At 42.0% G+C, this 16,363-nt stretch overlaps 1 protein-coding gene across 1 annotated transcript; it reads right to left on the bottom strand.

The window, feature by feature from the left end:
• Positions 1-12,848: 12,848 nt before the first annotated feature.
• ZNF80 (zinc finger protein 80) lies at positions 12,849-14,588 on the bottom strand. The gene is given in 5 exon segments (XM_059165063.1): positions 12,849-13,014; positions 13,016-13,351; positions 13,353-13,414; positions 13,416-13,567; positions 14,483-14,588. Coding segments are annotated over 5 exon segments (822 nt in total).
• Between the last annotated feature and the right edge of the window lie 1,775 nt (positions 14,589-16,363).

Below are 16,363 nucleotides of genomic sequence, written 5' to 3'. Positions count from 1 at the left end.
TTTGGTGTTTGAAGTACATGTTGGGAATGTACATTTTCAGGAAAGAGTAAATAAAGTCCCATACACCAGACAGACAACCCCATGTGGGCTCACATGGGGCAGGAGCAGGGGCCCGCTGAGAGAATTCCAGAGAGGCCAGAAAGACACACATCCCTTACCCACAGCTAGAGAAGGCATTGCTCCAATGGTTTCTTAGTGAGAAAGAACTTGCCATGTCCATGAGGAACCCCTTTCATATCATTCATTCAGTGTCTATACGGTGCTTCGTTAAGCAATGTGTGATTCTCATTGCATAACCAAGCTTCATTCTCAACAACCCCCTCTTTGCCATTATAAAGTAAAGAATTAAAGACTCACTCGGTAATCCAACAATTAGCAAGATGAAAAATGTGCATGCTCTGTGAGCCGCTTGTTGGAATGTATCTTACACAACTACTATCACAGATATATAAAGATATATGGATAAAGATATTTATTATAGGATAGTTGAAAAAATTATGGGTCATCAGACAGTGGATTTCTATGCAATCATTAAAAAAGGCTTGAGTAGATGTTACGTGGGAAAAAAGCAATGTGCAGGATAATCTTGTGTAATTTGCAAACATCGACTTTATTATTTTAAAATTGCTGTATGTGTAGGTATATACCTACGCATATTTGTGTAAACATTAAAGAGAAAAGTCTGGAAGGACAGTGGATTTCTTTGTGAGCTAAAGCTAGAGATAAGAGGAATTTTCAGGTTTTAGTTTATACCATTCCCCAAAAGGTAGAAGTGGTGGGATTGTGGATGATTTTTATTTCCTTTTTGGACCTTTTCAATATCTTTCCAAATTGCCCATAATGGACCTGTGTTGCTTTCATGAGCAAGCTTAGTTTCTGCTGGGGAAGCAGCAGGCCATATGTGGTAGCTCAACCACATGTGGAAGCTAAGCCGAGGGCTGTGGGGTCACAACACCTGAGTTCACAGCCTCATTCTGCTGCTGTGCAGGGGCTGGTGGCTGAGGATAGATGACCTCACCTCTCTGCGTCATAGTCTCCTCATTTGTAACATCCAGCTAGTAACAGTTTGGACATCATTAGATTGTTGGGGGGATTCAGTGAGACCCTTCGTCCTGAGGGTCTGGTCAGGATTTAGGAATTATTGAGTGTGGACTTTCTTATGGGAAAGATCCAGCTCAGGGACACAGGTAGATAGGTTGATGCTGAACAAAGGACTATGCTTAGCTGACTCCATCTAAGATTGGAGTGGCAGGACACCCCCCGAGCCCCCCTCCCCCGGAGGAAGAGACATGCCAGTGAGGACATAAGAACAGTGTCCGGACCCTGCTTCTGGTGATTTTCCTGTCTTGGTGGAGCCACAGGGAAAAGGTCCAGAATAACCCTTCAACTTGAGTCCTCCCCATCTTTCTTGTGTTGCAGCAAGGTTTTTCCTTCTTCCTCTAGCCCTCACTTCTGCCTGACTTCCTGGGACTGAAGTCTGAATGTTTTAGGAGACCAGTCTCACCCTCTTCTGCTGGGAGGCAGGGAGAGAGGGAGCCCACCCTTTCTACCAAGATCTACAATGCTCTTAGCAAATCTGGTCAGGCCTCACCCCTGACCCCATCTTTCTTCAACTTTCTTCACTGAGAAGCTTGAACAAATGATCAGTCCCCGGGAGCGGGGCTCTGCCCATGGAGGAAATTGGTTTCTCAGAATTTACTGTTGGGCCCTAAAATCATGGACACTGAAAATAACTTATGGCCACAGTTGAGACTCCTTTTCAGATAGATCATCAGCCAGAAACATCTAGTATGTTTGAAAGTCACAGCGGCCACTGCATACAGAGGCTCTCTGACTTGACTGGTTAATATGATAGGCCTCCAAGTAACTGCAGATGGTCCCCTGGAGGCGATATAAGGCCAACCACACACTGAAAACCCCTGAGCACCGGGAAGCTCTGTGTCTGGGAGCACCCTGTTGGTAGGTGAGACAGCTGCTACGCCAGCTTGCCTCCTGCGATCCCTAACAGCTCTGAGAATACAGGGAAAAATACAGATGGCCAAGATGCCTCACAGTCTGGCCCCAGTCGTTAGGGCCAGCCTTCCCTGCTACCAATCTCCCTTCCCCCGACTCTGCCCCCTGCCTCCTAAGCTATCTTGAGAGACCTGCTCATCTCTGACAGCTAAGACATTTATCTCTCTCCAAGCCATCTCATGGTCTCTCATCGATGGAGTTTTTATGTTTCTTCTCTGATTGGCTAGTTCCAGGACATTCTGAATGATGCAATTCTACTATAATATGCTCTAAATGTCTTTCTAGAGCCTTCTATATACGATTGCCTCCACCTTAGTGTTTCCTAAGAGTTTGTTCGTAGTTATCTGTCTTATTTTCTTTTTTATTTTAGTAATATTTTATTTAATTATTATCTGCTTTGATTATCTATACTTACTTCTTTTATCATAGTATGCTATATACTTAATCAGTAGTCCTCAAACCTCAATGGGCAGAAGAACTTAAAAGCAGCAGCAACAACAACAACAATTTATTGAACATCTATAATGTACAGGCCCAGGACTGGTAAAACAGTAGACTACAATAAAGTGGTCCCAGAATGTATTTTGTGTTATTGTGTTTCCTCTTCCACATGGGACCTCTGATTCTGTGGCTCTACTGTAGGACCTGGGAGTCTGCATGTTCTAATTACAACCACAGGTAGATTCTGATTCAAGCGCCTGGAGATCCACTCTTTGGGTAAGAGTGTATAAGCCTACAGCTTCTATGAGTGTAATGAACGCCATTTTTTAATATTGCTGCAGAATAAATTTGAATCCAAGTGCCTTGGGCCTGGTGTGTGACAACTAGCCCCTTAGTTAGTGAGCAAAGCTAATTAACCACCTACGACCCTTATCGCAATGATAGTTTTTGGTTTTCTTCCAGTCTTTGAGTAAATGGTGTAACATTTCCTAAACAAGTATTCTGGTGAACCTAATTCGGCAATACATGGGAAAATGTGCTAGGTGCTATAATTGCAGAATAAAGAAAGTGCTATTGGGCAACAGAAGAGGGAGAAATTAATTTTGACTGGGATAATTAATTTATAGCTAGCAGTTGAATGAAATGCCAAAAGCAAACAAACACACACAGGTGTTCAGGATTGTTTTTCTGACACCATTTGCTATTCATTTGTGTGTTGCTTGTTATGAGCAGGAACATGGGTATAACAGGAGATCTGTGAATGCCAATCTTCAAGACAAGGAGCTGCCAAGGAGGGCTTTGATATGGCCAAAGAATTTTATTTTGCATTTCAGAAATCTCATTACAATTATGCCTTAATAGACAGTGGTGAGATATATTCAATTCCCAGCCCAAGAAAATCATAACAGAGAAAAGTTTCTGTGGAGGTTATACAATAACTTACCTTCATGGAATTTTGACATTTCCCAGAGGAAGCATGTAATTATGCAATTTTTATATGATTGACCAATTCCAGAATAGTCTATTTGTCCAAGTAATGGACTTTTGGCAATTCTCTCTCTCCCCCTGTAGTAGTGCTTTGTTGATTGGCTGAGGATTTAGTCAGAGAACTGGGGAAAGACCCTGGAATTTAGAAATAAACACCACATTAACATCCCATATTCATTAATAACATCTAGAACTATTTGTAGAGAGCTTATTACATGCCAAGCATAGTGTTTAGCACTTGGAGCGATACGCCATGACACAGGCCCTGACCTTCCTCTCATGTAAACACAGTCTAGTGGGAGTTCCAGAGAAGTGAGCAGGTATTTATAACGCAATATGACAAACTCCACCTTGGAGTGGATACAGAGTGCTATGGACACCTAAGAGGGATGTTAGCTTACATTTGAAGTGATTGGTTAAAGGAGTTTAAGACTTTGTTTCGTGGTCTAAGAAGTAGGGTTAACAAGGAGTTCTTTGAGAGGGTCCATAAGCTGACTCATGGGACAAACAAAAAGTGCAGAATCCATAAATAGGGAGAGCAAAAAGGGCAATTAGAGGCAGCATATGAAGGACTTTCCCAAGAATGATACTTTAATCTGGTGTAAGGTTGGAGGTGGGTTTGCTGTGTGGCATGGGGCCTTAAGGAGGCCGCCCAGGGACTAATACTCACAGATGGGAAGCTTCCTGGGCCTGGAACAAGGTCAAGTAGACTGAACAAGTCTGCTGGTGCTCTAGCGGCTTGCAGTCACTCTGAGCTTTGTATCCGCGAATTCAGCTTCTTACAACAGAAACCACTCTAGTGAATGTAAGCAAAAATATTACCAGATACTGATGTTACCAGATACTAGATAGGAGAGCTGGTTCTAGGATGAGCTTCTAAGAACGCTTCCAGGTTCCAAAGTCCTACAAATCTCAGCCACAATCCAAGCAGTTGTGTTTCTGCGGCAGGAGGCCACAAAATTAGGGGGTAGCCGACTATAAAATTATGTTGCCTCTGCCTCAGTCCATGCCGGCAAATGGTGGGTGCTTTCTGTCTTCCTCCTTTCAAGTTATGTGGTAAAACTGAAGTCTTTCTGAAATCTTCATTGCAAGGGAGCTGGGGAAGTGTAGGTTTTGGCTTTCTGGAGTCTTCAGGACAGGAAGGCACAGGAGGAGGAGGTGGAATAAATTTGGAGCAAGCTAATTACGGTATCTGCTACAGGTATGTATCCCTCCCAGGTCTAATCAGGTACAATTGGGAGATTAAAGCCAAAGAACATACCCAATTCCCACCATTTTATTTAACAAGATGAGGGTCTTAGGGATGGAGTATTGGATCCTTCTGGCCCTGCCAGGTCAGGGATTTGGGTTCCATTTGAAAGTTCGTGGGACCTGGAGGACAGCCGTGGAGTTGATGAGAATGTGATGGAGAGGCCAGCCACAGCCAACAGAGAATAGTCTGGAGGGCAGTGGGAGACGAAAGAAGAATAATGGAGGTACAGAATTCAGAGGGGTTGCTGAGCCTCAGAGGCCAGAAAAAGCAGTTGAGATTTCAAGAGCAGGAACTCAGGAATGGCTCACCTCGTTGTTCTAATTATGCTAGAAGTCACGATATTGACCTATTCCTGAGTTAATTAGGAGGGTGTATGTATCACACGCAGTGTCTTCCCAACTTTCTGGTCACTCAGTGGTTGATGTTAGCCTCAAGATTTCCTGAGAGATGCAGATCACTCCATCTGATTACCTCAACGAGCAGCTTTCCTCTGAGATAGGCTTTGTCTTCCCCAGTGAGACTGGATCATGAAATCCACCTGCGGGCTCATTCTGACCCAGATCCCAAGTCAACTGTGGCAGAGGCCGGAGGTGAAAGAACTCCAGCATCATCATTCGGGAAGATTCAGAGTGAAAGCCAGATGCCAAGAGACCTGACGTGTGGAACACCATGGCTCCATTCCATTTATTCACTCACTTAACCGTATCTGTTAAGCCCCCGTAATGCCCCAGGCATATGCACAGTCTGCGTGGTGATATAATGACAAGCAGTCTGAAGGATGAGTCAGACTCCCTTAGGTGGAGAAGTGATGGAGAGCATATCGTGCAAGAGAGAACAGGATGTGCACAAGGCTTGCCGCTGAAGTAGAAGTAACGAAAGACAGCGTGGCTGGGGAGAGGGCCAGGACCGGGACAGGCAGGGCTTTATTTGCTCCATTAGGGACTCTTGCTTTTTCCAAAGGGTATGGAGAAGCCATTGAAAAGGGTTTTAGGTGGGAAGATGGACATGATGTGATGATGCTTTTTTATCAGTCCCATGCTTGCTTTCTTGTGGCATCGATAAGATGGGGAGAGGCCAAAGTGGGCACAGGGAGATCAGGTAGAAAGCCTTGCAGTAGTAGTGAAGGGAAGAAATGATAATCCGTCAGAGGTTGGTGGTAGTTAAGAAGAGGTATTTAGATATTTAGAGGAGGAAGAAAACAATGTGAGAAAGGAACAGTTTTGTTCTTTTCTCTCTAGTCACTTCAAACGCTATTTTCATTTTTAGACTTGGTTTTCTTTTTTTGTATTTATCTTTTCAACTTATATACTAGCATAAGAAAATCAAAAGGAATAGTTATGTTTAAGAAAAGTCACATCACAATATGGATATGCTTACATATAACCACGCCAAAGACTTTGAAGTGGTATAGAGTCTGTATTATATATAGCACCATGGTTAAGAGCACGGATTTTGCAGACAGGGTATTAGCTCTGTGACTCCAGATGAGCTATTTCACCTCTCCAAGCTTCAGATTCAGTGTCTATAAAATGAGGATTAATAGTACCAAACTTGGTGGGTTGCTCTGAGAATTAAAAGAGATTATCCATATAAAGGCATTAGCATAGAGCCTGGCATAGTGAAAATGCTCGATGTTAACTAGTATTGTTATTCATACATATAAAATAATAAAGCATCATCACATCATGTCCATCTTCCTACCTAAAACCCTTTTCAATGGCTTCTGACCATCCTCTACATTGGCTGATGGTCCTAAAGGCCTTCAGAGCCACCAGAAAGCACAGTACAAAGCAGTTATTGCAAGACAAGCTTGTGCACAGATGGCAAGGACTCTAAAAAGGTGGCTTAGGATATTCTTTGATTCTGCCTTTTTCTTCTAAGGCAGGTTCTGTCTCTGAGACTGTAGAGCTTGATGGACAAGCACTGCCTGGTAAGGAGGATAGGGAGGAGTGAGGGGAAAGGATTGATGAGGGGGAGACTATGAAGTGGAACACGGGATTTCTGCTTGTGCTGGGTACTCTTGGTAATAATTTCACTGTAGCTCATTTGTTGTAAACCTCTGATCTGTTTTCTTATTCCTCATTCATTGAACATTCACAGTGTGCCAAGCACTGTTACAGGGATTGAGGATATCGCCACGAACAAAGTCTGAACTTTTGTAGAGCTTAAATTTTGATGGGGTTATCTTTCTTGTCAGCAAATTTTATTCTCCTAGAAGTTTTATTTCGCCCCAACTTCTTCCTCCATGATAGGAATGAAAGGATCCAGTAGGACACACTTCCTGTTCTAGATCCATATTGGAAAGAGTTTTATTGTGTGGAGTGTGGTGTCTACTCCTTTTGGGGGAATTCTGTTTGTATTTTATAGGGAAGGGCAATAATAGAGACGTTAATCACTCCAAAGAACACTCCTCTTATCAGTCTTCAAAATATCCACCTGAGTATGTATCGTCACAGGGGAAGGCAATGAGGCTGAGAACTTACGTGATTTTCCCAAGTGGAGGAGGGACTCAAGATTCAGACTTTACATCCCATGGTTTATTTCTGTGTTTCATAAACTGGGAGTTATTTGCTCAAATGCAAACAAATAAAGATGATGGCATTGGCTTGATGTCAGTGGCTGGGATTTCCAGTTAGGAGATTTTACAGTGCGTACAATTTCAAGTAAAGTAGTCCTCATGGCATCTGATATAGCTTAGTGATTCCCAGTTGCTAAGTCTATGGACCAATGATGGTCTATGACAAAGTTGTCACCAATCTCACCAAAATGCAAAATAAATGTAAATTAAAGGCGTTTCTTTCATAATGTCTTCTCAACTTTTGGTTAGGAGATGATGGTGAAAGTAAGAGGTAGTTAGGCATTTGTCTGTTTTTAGATTATTATTTTACAAAATAAAAAGTTGGCAAACTTATGTCTGTCAATTCTTTTTTTGTTATAATTTACTATTTGGTAAATTCAAAAGTTTGGGGGAACCTCCTGCAACTAATGAAATGAGAGTTAGAAGTTCTGTTTCTGGCAATATTGAATATTAGTGTTAAAAAAAAAAAAAAGAGAGATCTTTCTAGTGCAAAATGCCTAAAAAGAAAAGTTGGAAAATAAGATTGGAAAAAGGGGCCAAAAATTACAAGAAATCACAAATTAGAGAAAACTACATTTGGGAAAGACAAGACAAATATCAAGGTGTGAGCAATGTGGGAGGTAGGATCAAAGACTTTGCCTAAAGCTACTGCTCCCAAAAGGTGGTATTCTTGGTGAAAAGAGGAAGTAGGAAAAAAAGTTTTCCTCAGAGGGAGCCCAGTAAATACAACTGCCTGTCTTACCCTTGGGATGCTAGGAAGGATAAGTTTCTCCTGAGAAATTCATTACCATGTGTCATTCTCATTGGATTTAAGGCTAGAATTCCCATTACTAATATGAGCTGGAAAATCCCAAGCTGAGAATCCAAAAAATCTGGGTTGGGTAGTGTCTCTAGATGCCTGATAGGAACAAGTAAATTTTCTCTGAAGGAGTGCAACTTGATTTCAGGCCTTAAAGAATTCCTACAGATGTAGTTCCAATGAACATTCGCTCAAAATCAAACATCACAAAATGTATGAGGAAATAAGATACCATGGCTTGAAATCAAGAGAAACCTCAAGAATGAAAATCAGAAGTTTAAAAATTTCAGGAATTAGAAATGTTGGATACAAAATATAAAAAGAAGTATTAAAAGTATAAGAAATGGGGCACCTGGGTGGCTCAGTCAGTTAAGCGGCTGCCTTCAGCTCAGGTCATGGTCCTGGAGTCCTGGGATCAAGCCCTGCATCGGGCTCCCTGCTCAGTGGGAAGCCTGCTTCTCCCTCTTCCTCTTCCTGTGCTGGGTTCTCTCTCGGTGTATCCCTGTCAAATAAATAAATAAAATCTTAAAAAAATTTTTTTTTAAGTGTAAGAAATTACCAAGTATATATTTTTTAAAATAATCAATTAGGACCTGTATAAATGAAAAATATAACCACTGGCATTTAAAAGTTTCACTTACACAGGTAAGGAGAGAGTTCATGAACTGGAAGTAAGATATGAAACAATTACTCTGAAAGCATAGAAGAAGGAGGTGGAAAATATAGGAGGTAAGGTAAAAGAAGGGAAACATGGAATGAGAAGGTACAACATACATTTAAGTAGAATTATGGAAAGTAATAACAGAGATAATGAAGGAGATGCATATCCAAAGTTATAATAGAGGAAAAATTTCTGGAATTAATGAAATGGAGGAATCTTTAGGTTCAGAAATCCTTATGAATACCAAACAATGATAAATTGGAAATCCACACCTAGATACAGTGTATTAAAGTTATAGAATGTCAACAGATCTTGAAAAAGCTACAGAGAAAAGAAAAATAAGTTATGAAGGAATGCTAATAAGTTGATAGCTGTCTTCTCAGCAGCAGCTATGAAAATTAAAGGACAGATACACATTAAAAATCCTTCATTGGGGGAATCTTGGAACATTGAAAAAATAATATTTTAAAAAGTCCTTCATTGAAAAATAGGTAACTAGCCAAATGTAATATCTAATGAATTAGCTCTTCAAAAAGCTTACATTGCATTAGCCTTAGAAACACCTTTTTACCTATAACTGGAATGAACTGGCCCACAAACTTGAAGTACACAACTTTACCACATATGTTTTCACATAGCCACTTACCTTTCATATGTTCCACATGCTTCGTTATTGTGAAGCTCAATGTCTTGCTTTGAGGGTTCCCATGTCACTTAAATTGAATTGTCTAAGAACACTCCAAAGTAGATTAGTCTTCCTTCTAATGCCAGATGTAGACGGAAATGAAATTTGGTCCGTTGATATCAGTTACTTTTTCACTACCCTATTGCACTTGAATTTGGCCTTAAAGAGTTCTGTGGACATTTGTTCATTACAAGGACATTTTAATGAGTTCAGGTCATTGCATAACCACTTTTACTTATAGCTTGAGTGACAGTCATAACCTCCTGGAGAACAGTGGGTCACATTGACTCTTACCACCACCAGCAATTCTCAGATGCAAAATACTGTTCTTATTTCTGAGAACGGTCACCGTCCTTCTTAGAGTGGAGGCAGAGTTTTAAAACTATAGGAAATACCAAAGATCTTGTATTCATCTCTCCCAGGACCATGATATCTGCTTAGTCTACACTTGTGTGAGCAGAAGGAAACTACTCGATGACCCTCCTGGTATCTTCTCCGGTTGATATTTCTCCTCTGGTATAGACTGAACATTTGTGTCCCCTCAAAATCCATGTTGAACTTTAACCCCCACTGTGATGGTATTTGGAAGTGAGGACTTTGGGAGGTAATTGGTGCCCTTGTAAAAGATAGCCAAGAGGGCTCCCTTGTTCCTTCCACCATGAGGGCACATTGAGAAGACAATTTTCTGTGAACTAGGAAGTGGTTCTTACCAGACACCCAATCTGTCAGGGCTTTGATCTTGGACTTTCCAGCCACCAGAACTGTGAGAAATAAATTTCTGTTGTTTATAAGCCTCCCAGTTTATAGTCCAGCAACCTGGACTAAGGCGTTCTTCTAATCTAAAAGGTCTTTCACTACTCTGTCACAGTCCACTTTTGGCAACTGACTCCAAAATGGGCAGCATCTAGTTGTATGATGACACAGCTGCCAATGTCTCCTCCTAAAGGAGAACAAAACTCACACAATCAATTTCTTGTGGGACCACTCTATCAGGCAAACTACCATAACTGAAATGCCTGAACAGACTTGTAACTGTGGGTTACAGGTGTGCTTACGTGAAAATCTCACTCCTTGCTTATTTCTATATATGGAAAGTATGTCTGATGGTACATAATTAAAGTATGATCAGTAGATATCAAACTTGTTTTCCTTTTTGGAAAATAGGTCTGATTGCTTAGCATGAATATTATGTTGGGAAGAAGCAAGTTGTTGTTTTTTTAAAATATAATATAATTTTTTTTTTTCAGTGATCCTAAATTCATTGTTTATGTACCACACCCAGAGAAGCAGGTTTTAATTCCAAGGACGTAAAAACCTGACACATAAAATCTAACTACTTGCAAAAGGGCATTTATAAGTTACTAGGATTTTAAAGGAAAATGAATGTCCATTGAAGAGTACTTTATGCAGAGTTCTGATTTTTTTACATGTGTTATTCTACATATATTTTGGCTCAAAGTTTTAGATCCTTGATCTCAGGGGTTTTTTTTTTGTTTGTTTGTTTGTTTGTTTTTTTAAGGCATAATAACACCAGGATTCTGAGAAATCCTGGGAAATTCATGCCGTATAAGAAATATTAGGAGTCACTTTTTTCCCAAGGTTCCATTTATATTAAAATATTTGAAACACTTATTACAAAAATAACGCATGCTCTTTACTTAAAATTTGCAAATAATATTCAAGCATATAAAGTAAAAACCGAAAGTTCCCTACGCCCCTGATCCATCTCACTTCTCATTGAGAGCCACTATTAACGGTGTTATGTATCTTCCTCCAGATCTAGTTTTATTTCCTGCATCTTGATTTTTTACCTAACACTGTATCTGGGAGTTATTTTAACCTCAGTACACACAGAGATATTTTATCCTTCCATGATATTTCATAGAACAGGTGTGCCATAAGTTATTTCTTTACCAATAGACATTTAGGTTGTTTTCACTGTGTCATATATAAAAACACGTTTTTGGCAATTATTTTTGCACACATATCTCTGCTCTGCACATTTGTCAGAATATTTCTTTTGATTAGATTTCTAGAAACTGCTTTAATATGTCAAAGGATCTCCATATTTTGCATTTTAATACATTGTATTCATCTTTAAAAAATTTAGACTTTTCCCCAAGTTTTTCATTAGTTTAAGTTAGCTCTATTTTTTGTTTGATTGGTTTAGCTCCAGTTTAATCTCTAGAAAATTGCGGACATGGTTTTGGAGAAGCCCCTCTACGGGGAACTAAAGAAGCTGAGAAATTGTCACGCTCACCTTCGAAAGCCACACAGCTCCAGGACCATCCCTGTGTCCCTGAGAAAAATAATCAAAACAGGTAAATGGAAGTCAAGAAAAATGGAGAGTGCTTAGTGTTCAAAACCACATGAAGGAAGATTTTTTAAAAATTAAAACCTTCAATAGTCTTTTCAAAAAGATTATTTATTTTTGTGCAGGGAGCCTGATGTAGGACTTGATCTCCGGTTCCTGGGATCATGACCTGAGATGAAAGCAGGCATTTACCTGACTGAGCCACTCAGGCGCCCAAAGTCTTCAATAGTCTTACATGACACAGCGAGATGTGCCTATTCATGCATAGATCCTTGTGTCCTTAAATAGAAAATAATCTTATGTGGTAGTATTTTTAACATTTTAACTTGTTACAAACTTCCAGTATTTCATGACGTTAGCCTTCATATTTCTCACAAAGACTTCTGCTCGTCAAGACTAGAGACAACATTTTGCCACAAAGAGGGCTTTCAACAAATCTTTATAGAGCTGTTCTCCACTGCCCAGCTCTCCTGTCACTGGACGTAAGTGAATACAGAGATAAAGGACAAAGGAAAGGGCAGGGCCCTGCTAGCTTTCAGACATCCCCAAAGAAAGAAACAGATGCATATTTTCATATGCCTGGCTTTCAGAGAAGTCTGAGGGAGGCTGTGCGCTCATTTTTTTTTCTTTTCTCTTCTTCGGTTCCCTCCGCCCTGTTCTTTGAAATAATCCTGAAACAGATAATGACACAGCCTGTGGGCGGAGGCATGGCTGACTTTTCTTCAGTGCGTGATAACCGAGAGGTCTCTCCCCTACAGGAATTCTCAGATGCCGAGTACCATGTTTCCTGTGACCTCATGATTTTCTGTAGTAGTAGTAGTCAAGAGGTCTTTTCCCTACAGAAGTTCTTGGATGTTGACTGAGGTGGGCAGGTGCAAAAGGTCTTCCCACGTCTCTTACACTCAAGGAGTTTCTCTCCTGCATGAATTCTTTAATGTCGAGTGAGAGATGAGCCACATCTTAAGGCTTTCCTCTACTCACTGCGTTCAGAGCGTGTCTCCCCAACACCACTCCTCAAAGGCCAAGGGAAAGAAAAGCTGTTTCAAAGGCTTTCCCACACTATTTGCACTCACCGTTTCCTTTCATGTGAATCGTCCCTTGCTGGACAAAGCAGAGGGTTAGGCAAAGGCCTTTCCACACTCACTGCCCTCATAGGGCTTCTCTCCAGTGTGACTCCTGCTGTGTGAAGTGAGGGAGAAGCTGTAGGGAAAACCTTCCCCACGTTCTTTACACACATGGGGCTTTTGTGCTATGAGGGTCTCACGGGGTCAAATAAAATCAGACGGGGAAGGTCTTTGCCTAATCCCTGCACATGTGGGGGTTGTCTCTAGTGTGAATCCCCTTGTGCTGTGTTAAGGAAAAGTTGCAGTGAAAGGCTTTCCCACACTCTTCGCATCCGAAGGGTTTTTTGCCATTGTGGGTCATGTTAGGCTGGATGAAAACAGAGTGATGGTTGACAGTCTTTCTGCATTCACTGCACTTACAGGGCTTCTTGCCGGTGTGGATATGCTGGTGGTGCATGAGGTGTGACCTCCAGTTAAAGACCTTCCCATGGTCTATGCACTTACAGGGCTTCTCCCCAGCGTGAATCCTCATGTGTCGAGCAAAATCTACTTTTTCACGTGTGGCATTCCTAAGGCTTCCCTCCAGTGTGAATCTGCTGACGTCGAACAAGGAGGGGGGTAATTCTTGTTGAATGCTTTCTCACATTCTTTGTGTTTGTAAAGGGTCTGTCCAGCAGGAACTACTGTCTTTACTGGCACTTGTGTGGCCCAGTCATGAGTAGCATCTCCGGCAGCATCTTGCTTCTGGAAAACCCTTGACTGTAGACTCTCATCTGTCCGCAACCTGTGTGTTCAAGGCTTATCTTCTCCAGGAGGATCTCCTTGTGAGAAACTGTAACTGGTCTCCCTGAATTTTCAGCAACCTTTCCTGATCTCTGGTTTGCCCCAACCTGGAGGACCTGCTGGCTTCCTGAGTCTTCCCTGGAGCAAGGCCTCCTAACACAAAGCAGGCTGGTCTCGGGCTTAACTTGTCACCTGAACAGGTCCTTCAGCAACGATCTCTCTCCGTCTCTTACCGGTGCTTCAAGCTGTGAGGTCGACTCGGGTTTGGGAATTGCATGCTCCAGGGAGACCAGAGTTCTGAAGGTCTCCAGCAGTATTTCCCAGAATAGGGTCCTCTGGGCCTGGTCCAGCTGCCCTCAGTCTTTCCAAGTGAAGGTCATGGACAGGTCCAAACACTGATGCCTGGAATGTGGAATGCCACCACAATCTAACAAGACAAAAGGTGCACACCAGCACAGAGTGTGCCTATGACTAGAGACACTAGAGAGCACTGTACCCCACAACAGCATCAGGACCACAAGTCACAGGGGGCTTCAGTTTCACTTTTTTTACTTCTGGGAATTGAACCCTCAGTTACTCTGGAAGGAAGGTCATACATGTGGTAGGAAGTGCACCCTAGCTGGGTCAGGGAAACCCTCCAAACACACACTCAAATATGCATGTGAGCATGCACTCCAGGAATTTGCAAATTCTAGATCTCTTTTATGTTGCGTTTGGTTCTGTCTTTATTAATCAAACTCCTTTGAAAAATTTAACCTTGCTTCCTACCAGTCTTCCCAAAGAGAAGCTTTTCCACGTGTGCCCAGGGAGACCTTTATGAGAATGTTTACAACAACAAACACCTGGAGGGAGTCCAGGAAAGAGGGCGGTGAAGCGGCTTCTGCACTGAGTGGAACATTACTCACCTGTCCCAGAGTGTTCTAGCTGAGGCTGTAGCAGGGACTCGGAAGCATCACAGTTGACATTGCAGAATGTGAAGTCCCTCTGGAACTGGTGAGGAGTGGAGGCCATCGTGGGGAGGAAGGTGAGAGCAGTTTGAGCAGGACCTTGGTCCACTGTCCTCCCCTGCCCAGGCTGAAACTGGTTATGGCCATGAAGAGAAGAACCTGAAACTAGAGAAGGAAAGGCTGATTTGAAGGTTCTGGCCAGACATAGAAAGAGAGGACCGATGGTCATTGACACTCTGAGTATTGGGACTTCTGTCCATTGTTGTAGTTCTTCTTATAGCTGTTTTGAATGGTCTCTGAGAGTATGATCACCTCAAGACAAGAGAGCTAAAGACACTACCATTACAGGACCCCCATTGAAATGGCTTGACAGGGTGATTTTCAGCCAATATTTAAGCTTTGTTTTATTTTTCTGTCTCCTGTGCTGGCCAGAACCTCGAAGATACTCTTTTCATTTTCCTGATGTGAAAAAAATCCAATATTTCATAACTGATATTGTATTTAGTATGGATTTTTGTTCCTATCATCTGCTTGATTGCTTTCATAACATATGTAAATATTAGGGTCAGAGAAATGAAGGAGTAGACAAACACATTGCCTGGGAAAAGCCAAGAGAGTGTTCTCATCCATAGGATCTCTTGGATGTCAGTGCAGTGAAGATATAAGGTAGAGGGGTCAGCTGAACTCTCCCCAGAATGGGAGGCACTAATGGATGGCCATGATGAAGGCAGCTATGCTTGAGCTGGTCTGAAGAAGTGCTGGACTGTCTTGTGCAGGACAGGTGACCCCATTAGTCTCAGGATGCACACATTTGGGACAGACTCCTCTCCTGCAGTGATTCTCCAAGTGTGGTCCTTGGTCTCAGTTGTATCCACTTTGAAGAGTTCAAAAAAGGCTGACCTCTAAAGACTGACATCAACACCATGATAGCTCAATTACAAAATGAGTTAGCTTTGCTTCTTGAAAATGTCTATTTTTTTTTTTCTTTAGTGAATCTATCTTTCAGACCTGGTTTCAATGATATAGAGCAGTTTCTGAAATGATTACTACTTGCAGTCATTTGAGCCATCAGCAGCAACGCTTTTAAGTAGCCTGAGTATCTTTGCTGGGAGTTGGTTCGAATTAGGTCACACCGGAAGCTATGCTGTACTCGGAGTCTGCTACTAGCTCTTCTTCCCGGCTTCTCCCATGGCTCCAGTGCCAACTGGGGCCACGCTAAGTGACAACCATTGTGAGTGCAGACTGTCACCTGCACGTTTTGGTTCTTGGAGACCCCGTGGAGAGAGTGTCCACCACTATTCCTCTGCCTCCTTTCAGCACTGTAGTCGATGCATGAATATAGACTTTTCCTCTGATATTAGACCAGTCTGTGAGTTTAATAAGCCTTTGCTGAAGGTTGGGGATGGCAAGGAGCTTCCTCACAAAGAATAACGTTCAAGAATAACGTACTCAGTTCCTAATCTGTCCTCCTGGGGCCTCTATAGGACTGCATTTCTGTTCAGAGTAGATTCTTCCCCCTTAAGGAAGAATCCAGGTTTTCTCTAACACCAGAAACATCTCAAACATGCCTTAACTCCCCACAGTCTAGGCCCAAGTCCCGGTGCAGGGCAAGGAAGGAGTTTCCTTCTCAGTTCCTGTCTTCCCCATTTTCTGTTTCTGTCTTGGAAGGAGGACTGATTGGTATAGTATCTGTCCTTTAGTGGAGACTCACTGCCCCCATTCACTGTCTGTCTCCTTTAGGACATCCCTTGAGGACAAAATGGAACAATATTTATATAAAATATACACACTTACTGTTAGGGGTTGATGGCATCTCCTGCAAAAGTTGAAGTTCTAACC

This window comes from Mustela lutreola, chromosome 2 (assembly GCF_030435805.1).
Source record: "Mustela lutreola isolate mMusLut2 chromosome 2, mMusLut2.pri, whole genome shotgun sequence".
Classification (NCBI taxonomy): Eukaryota; Metazoa; Chordata; class Mammalia; order Carnivora; family Mustelidae; genus Mustela; species Mustela lutreola.
Note: the sequence above shows the minus strand (reverse complement) of the source record. Positions and strands in the feature narration are given on the sequence as shown.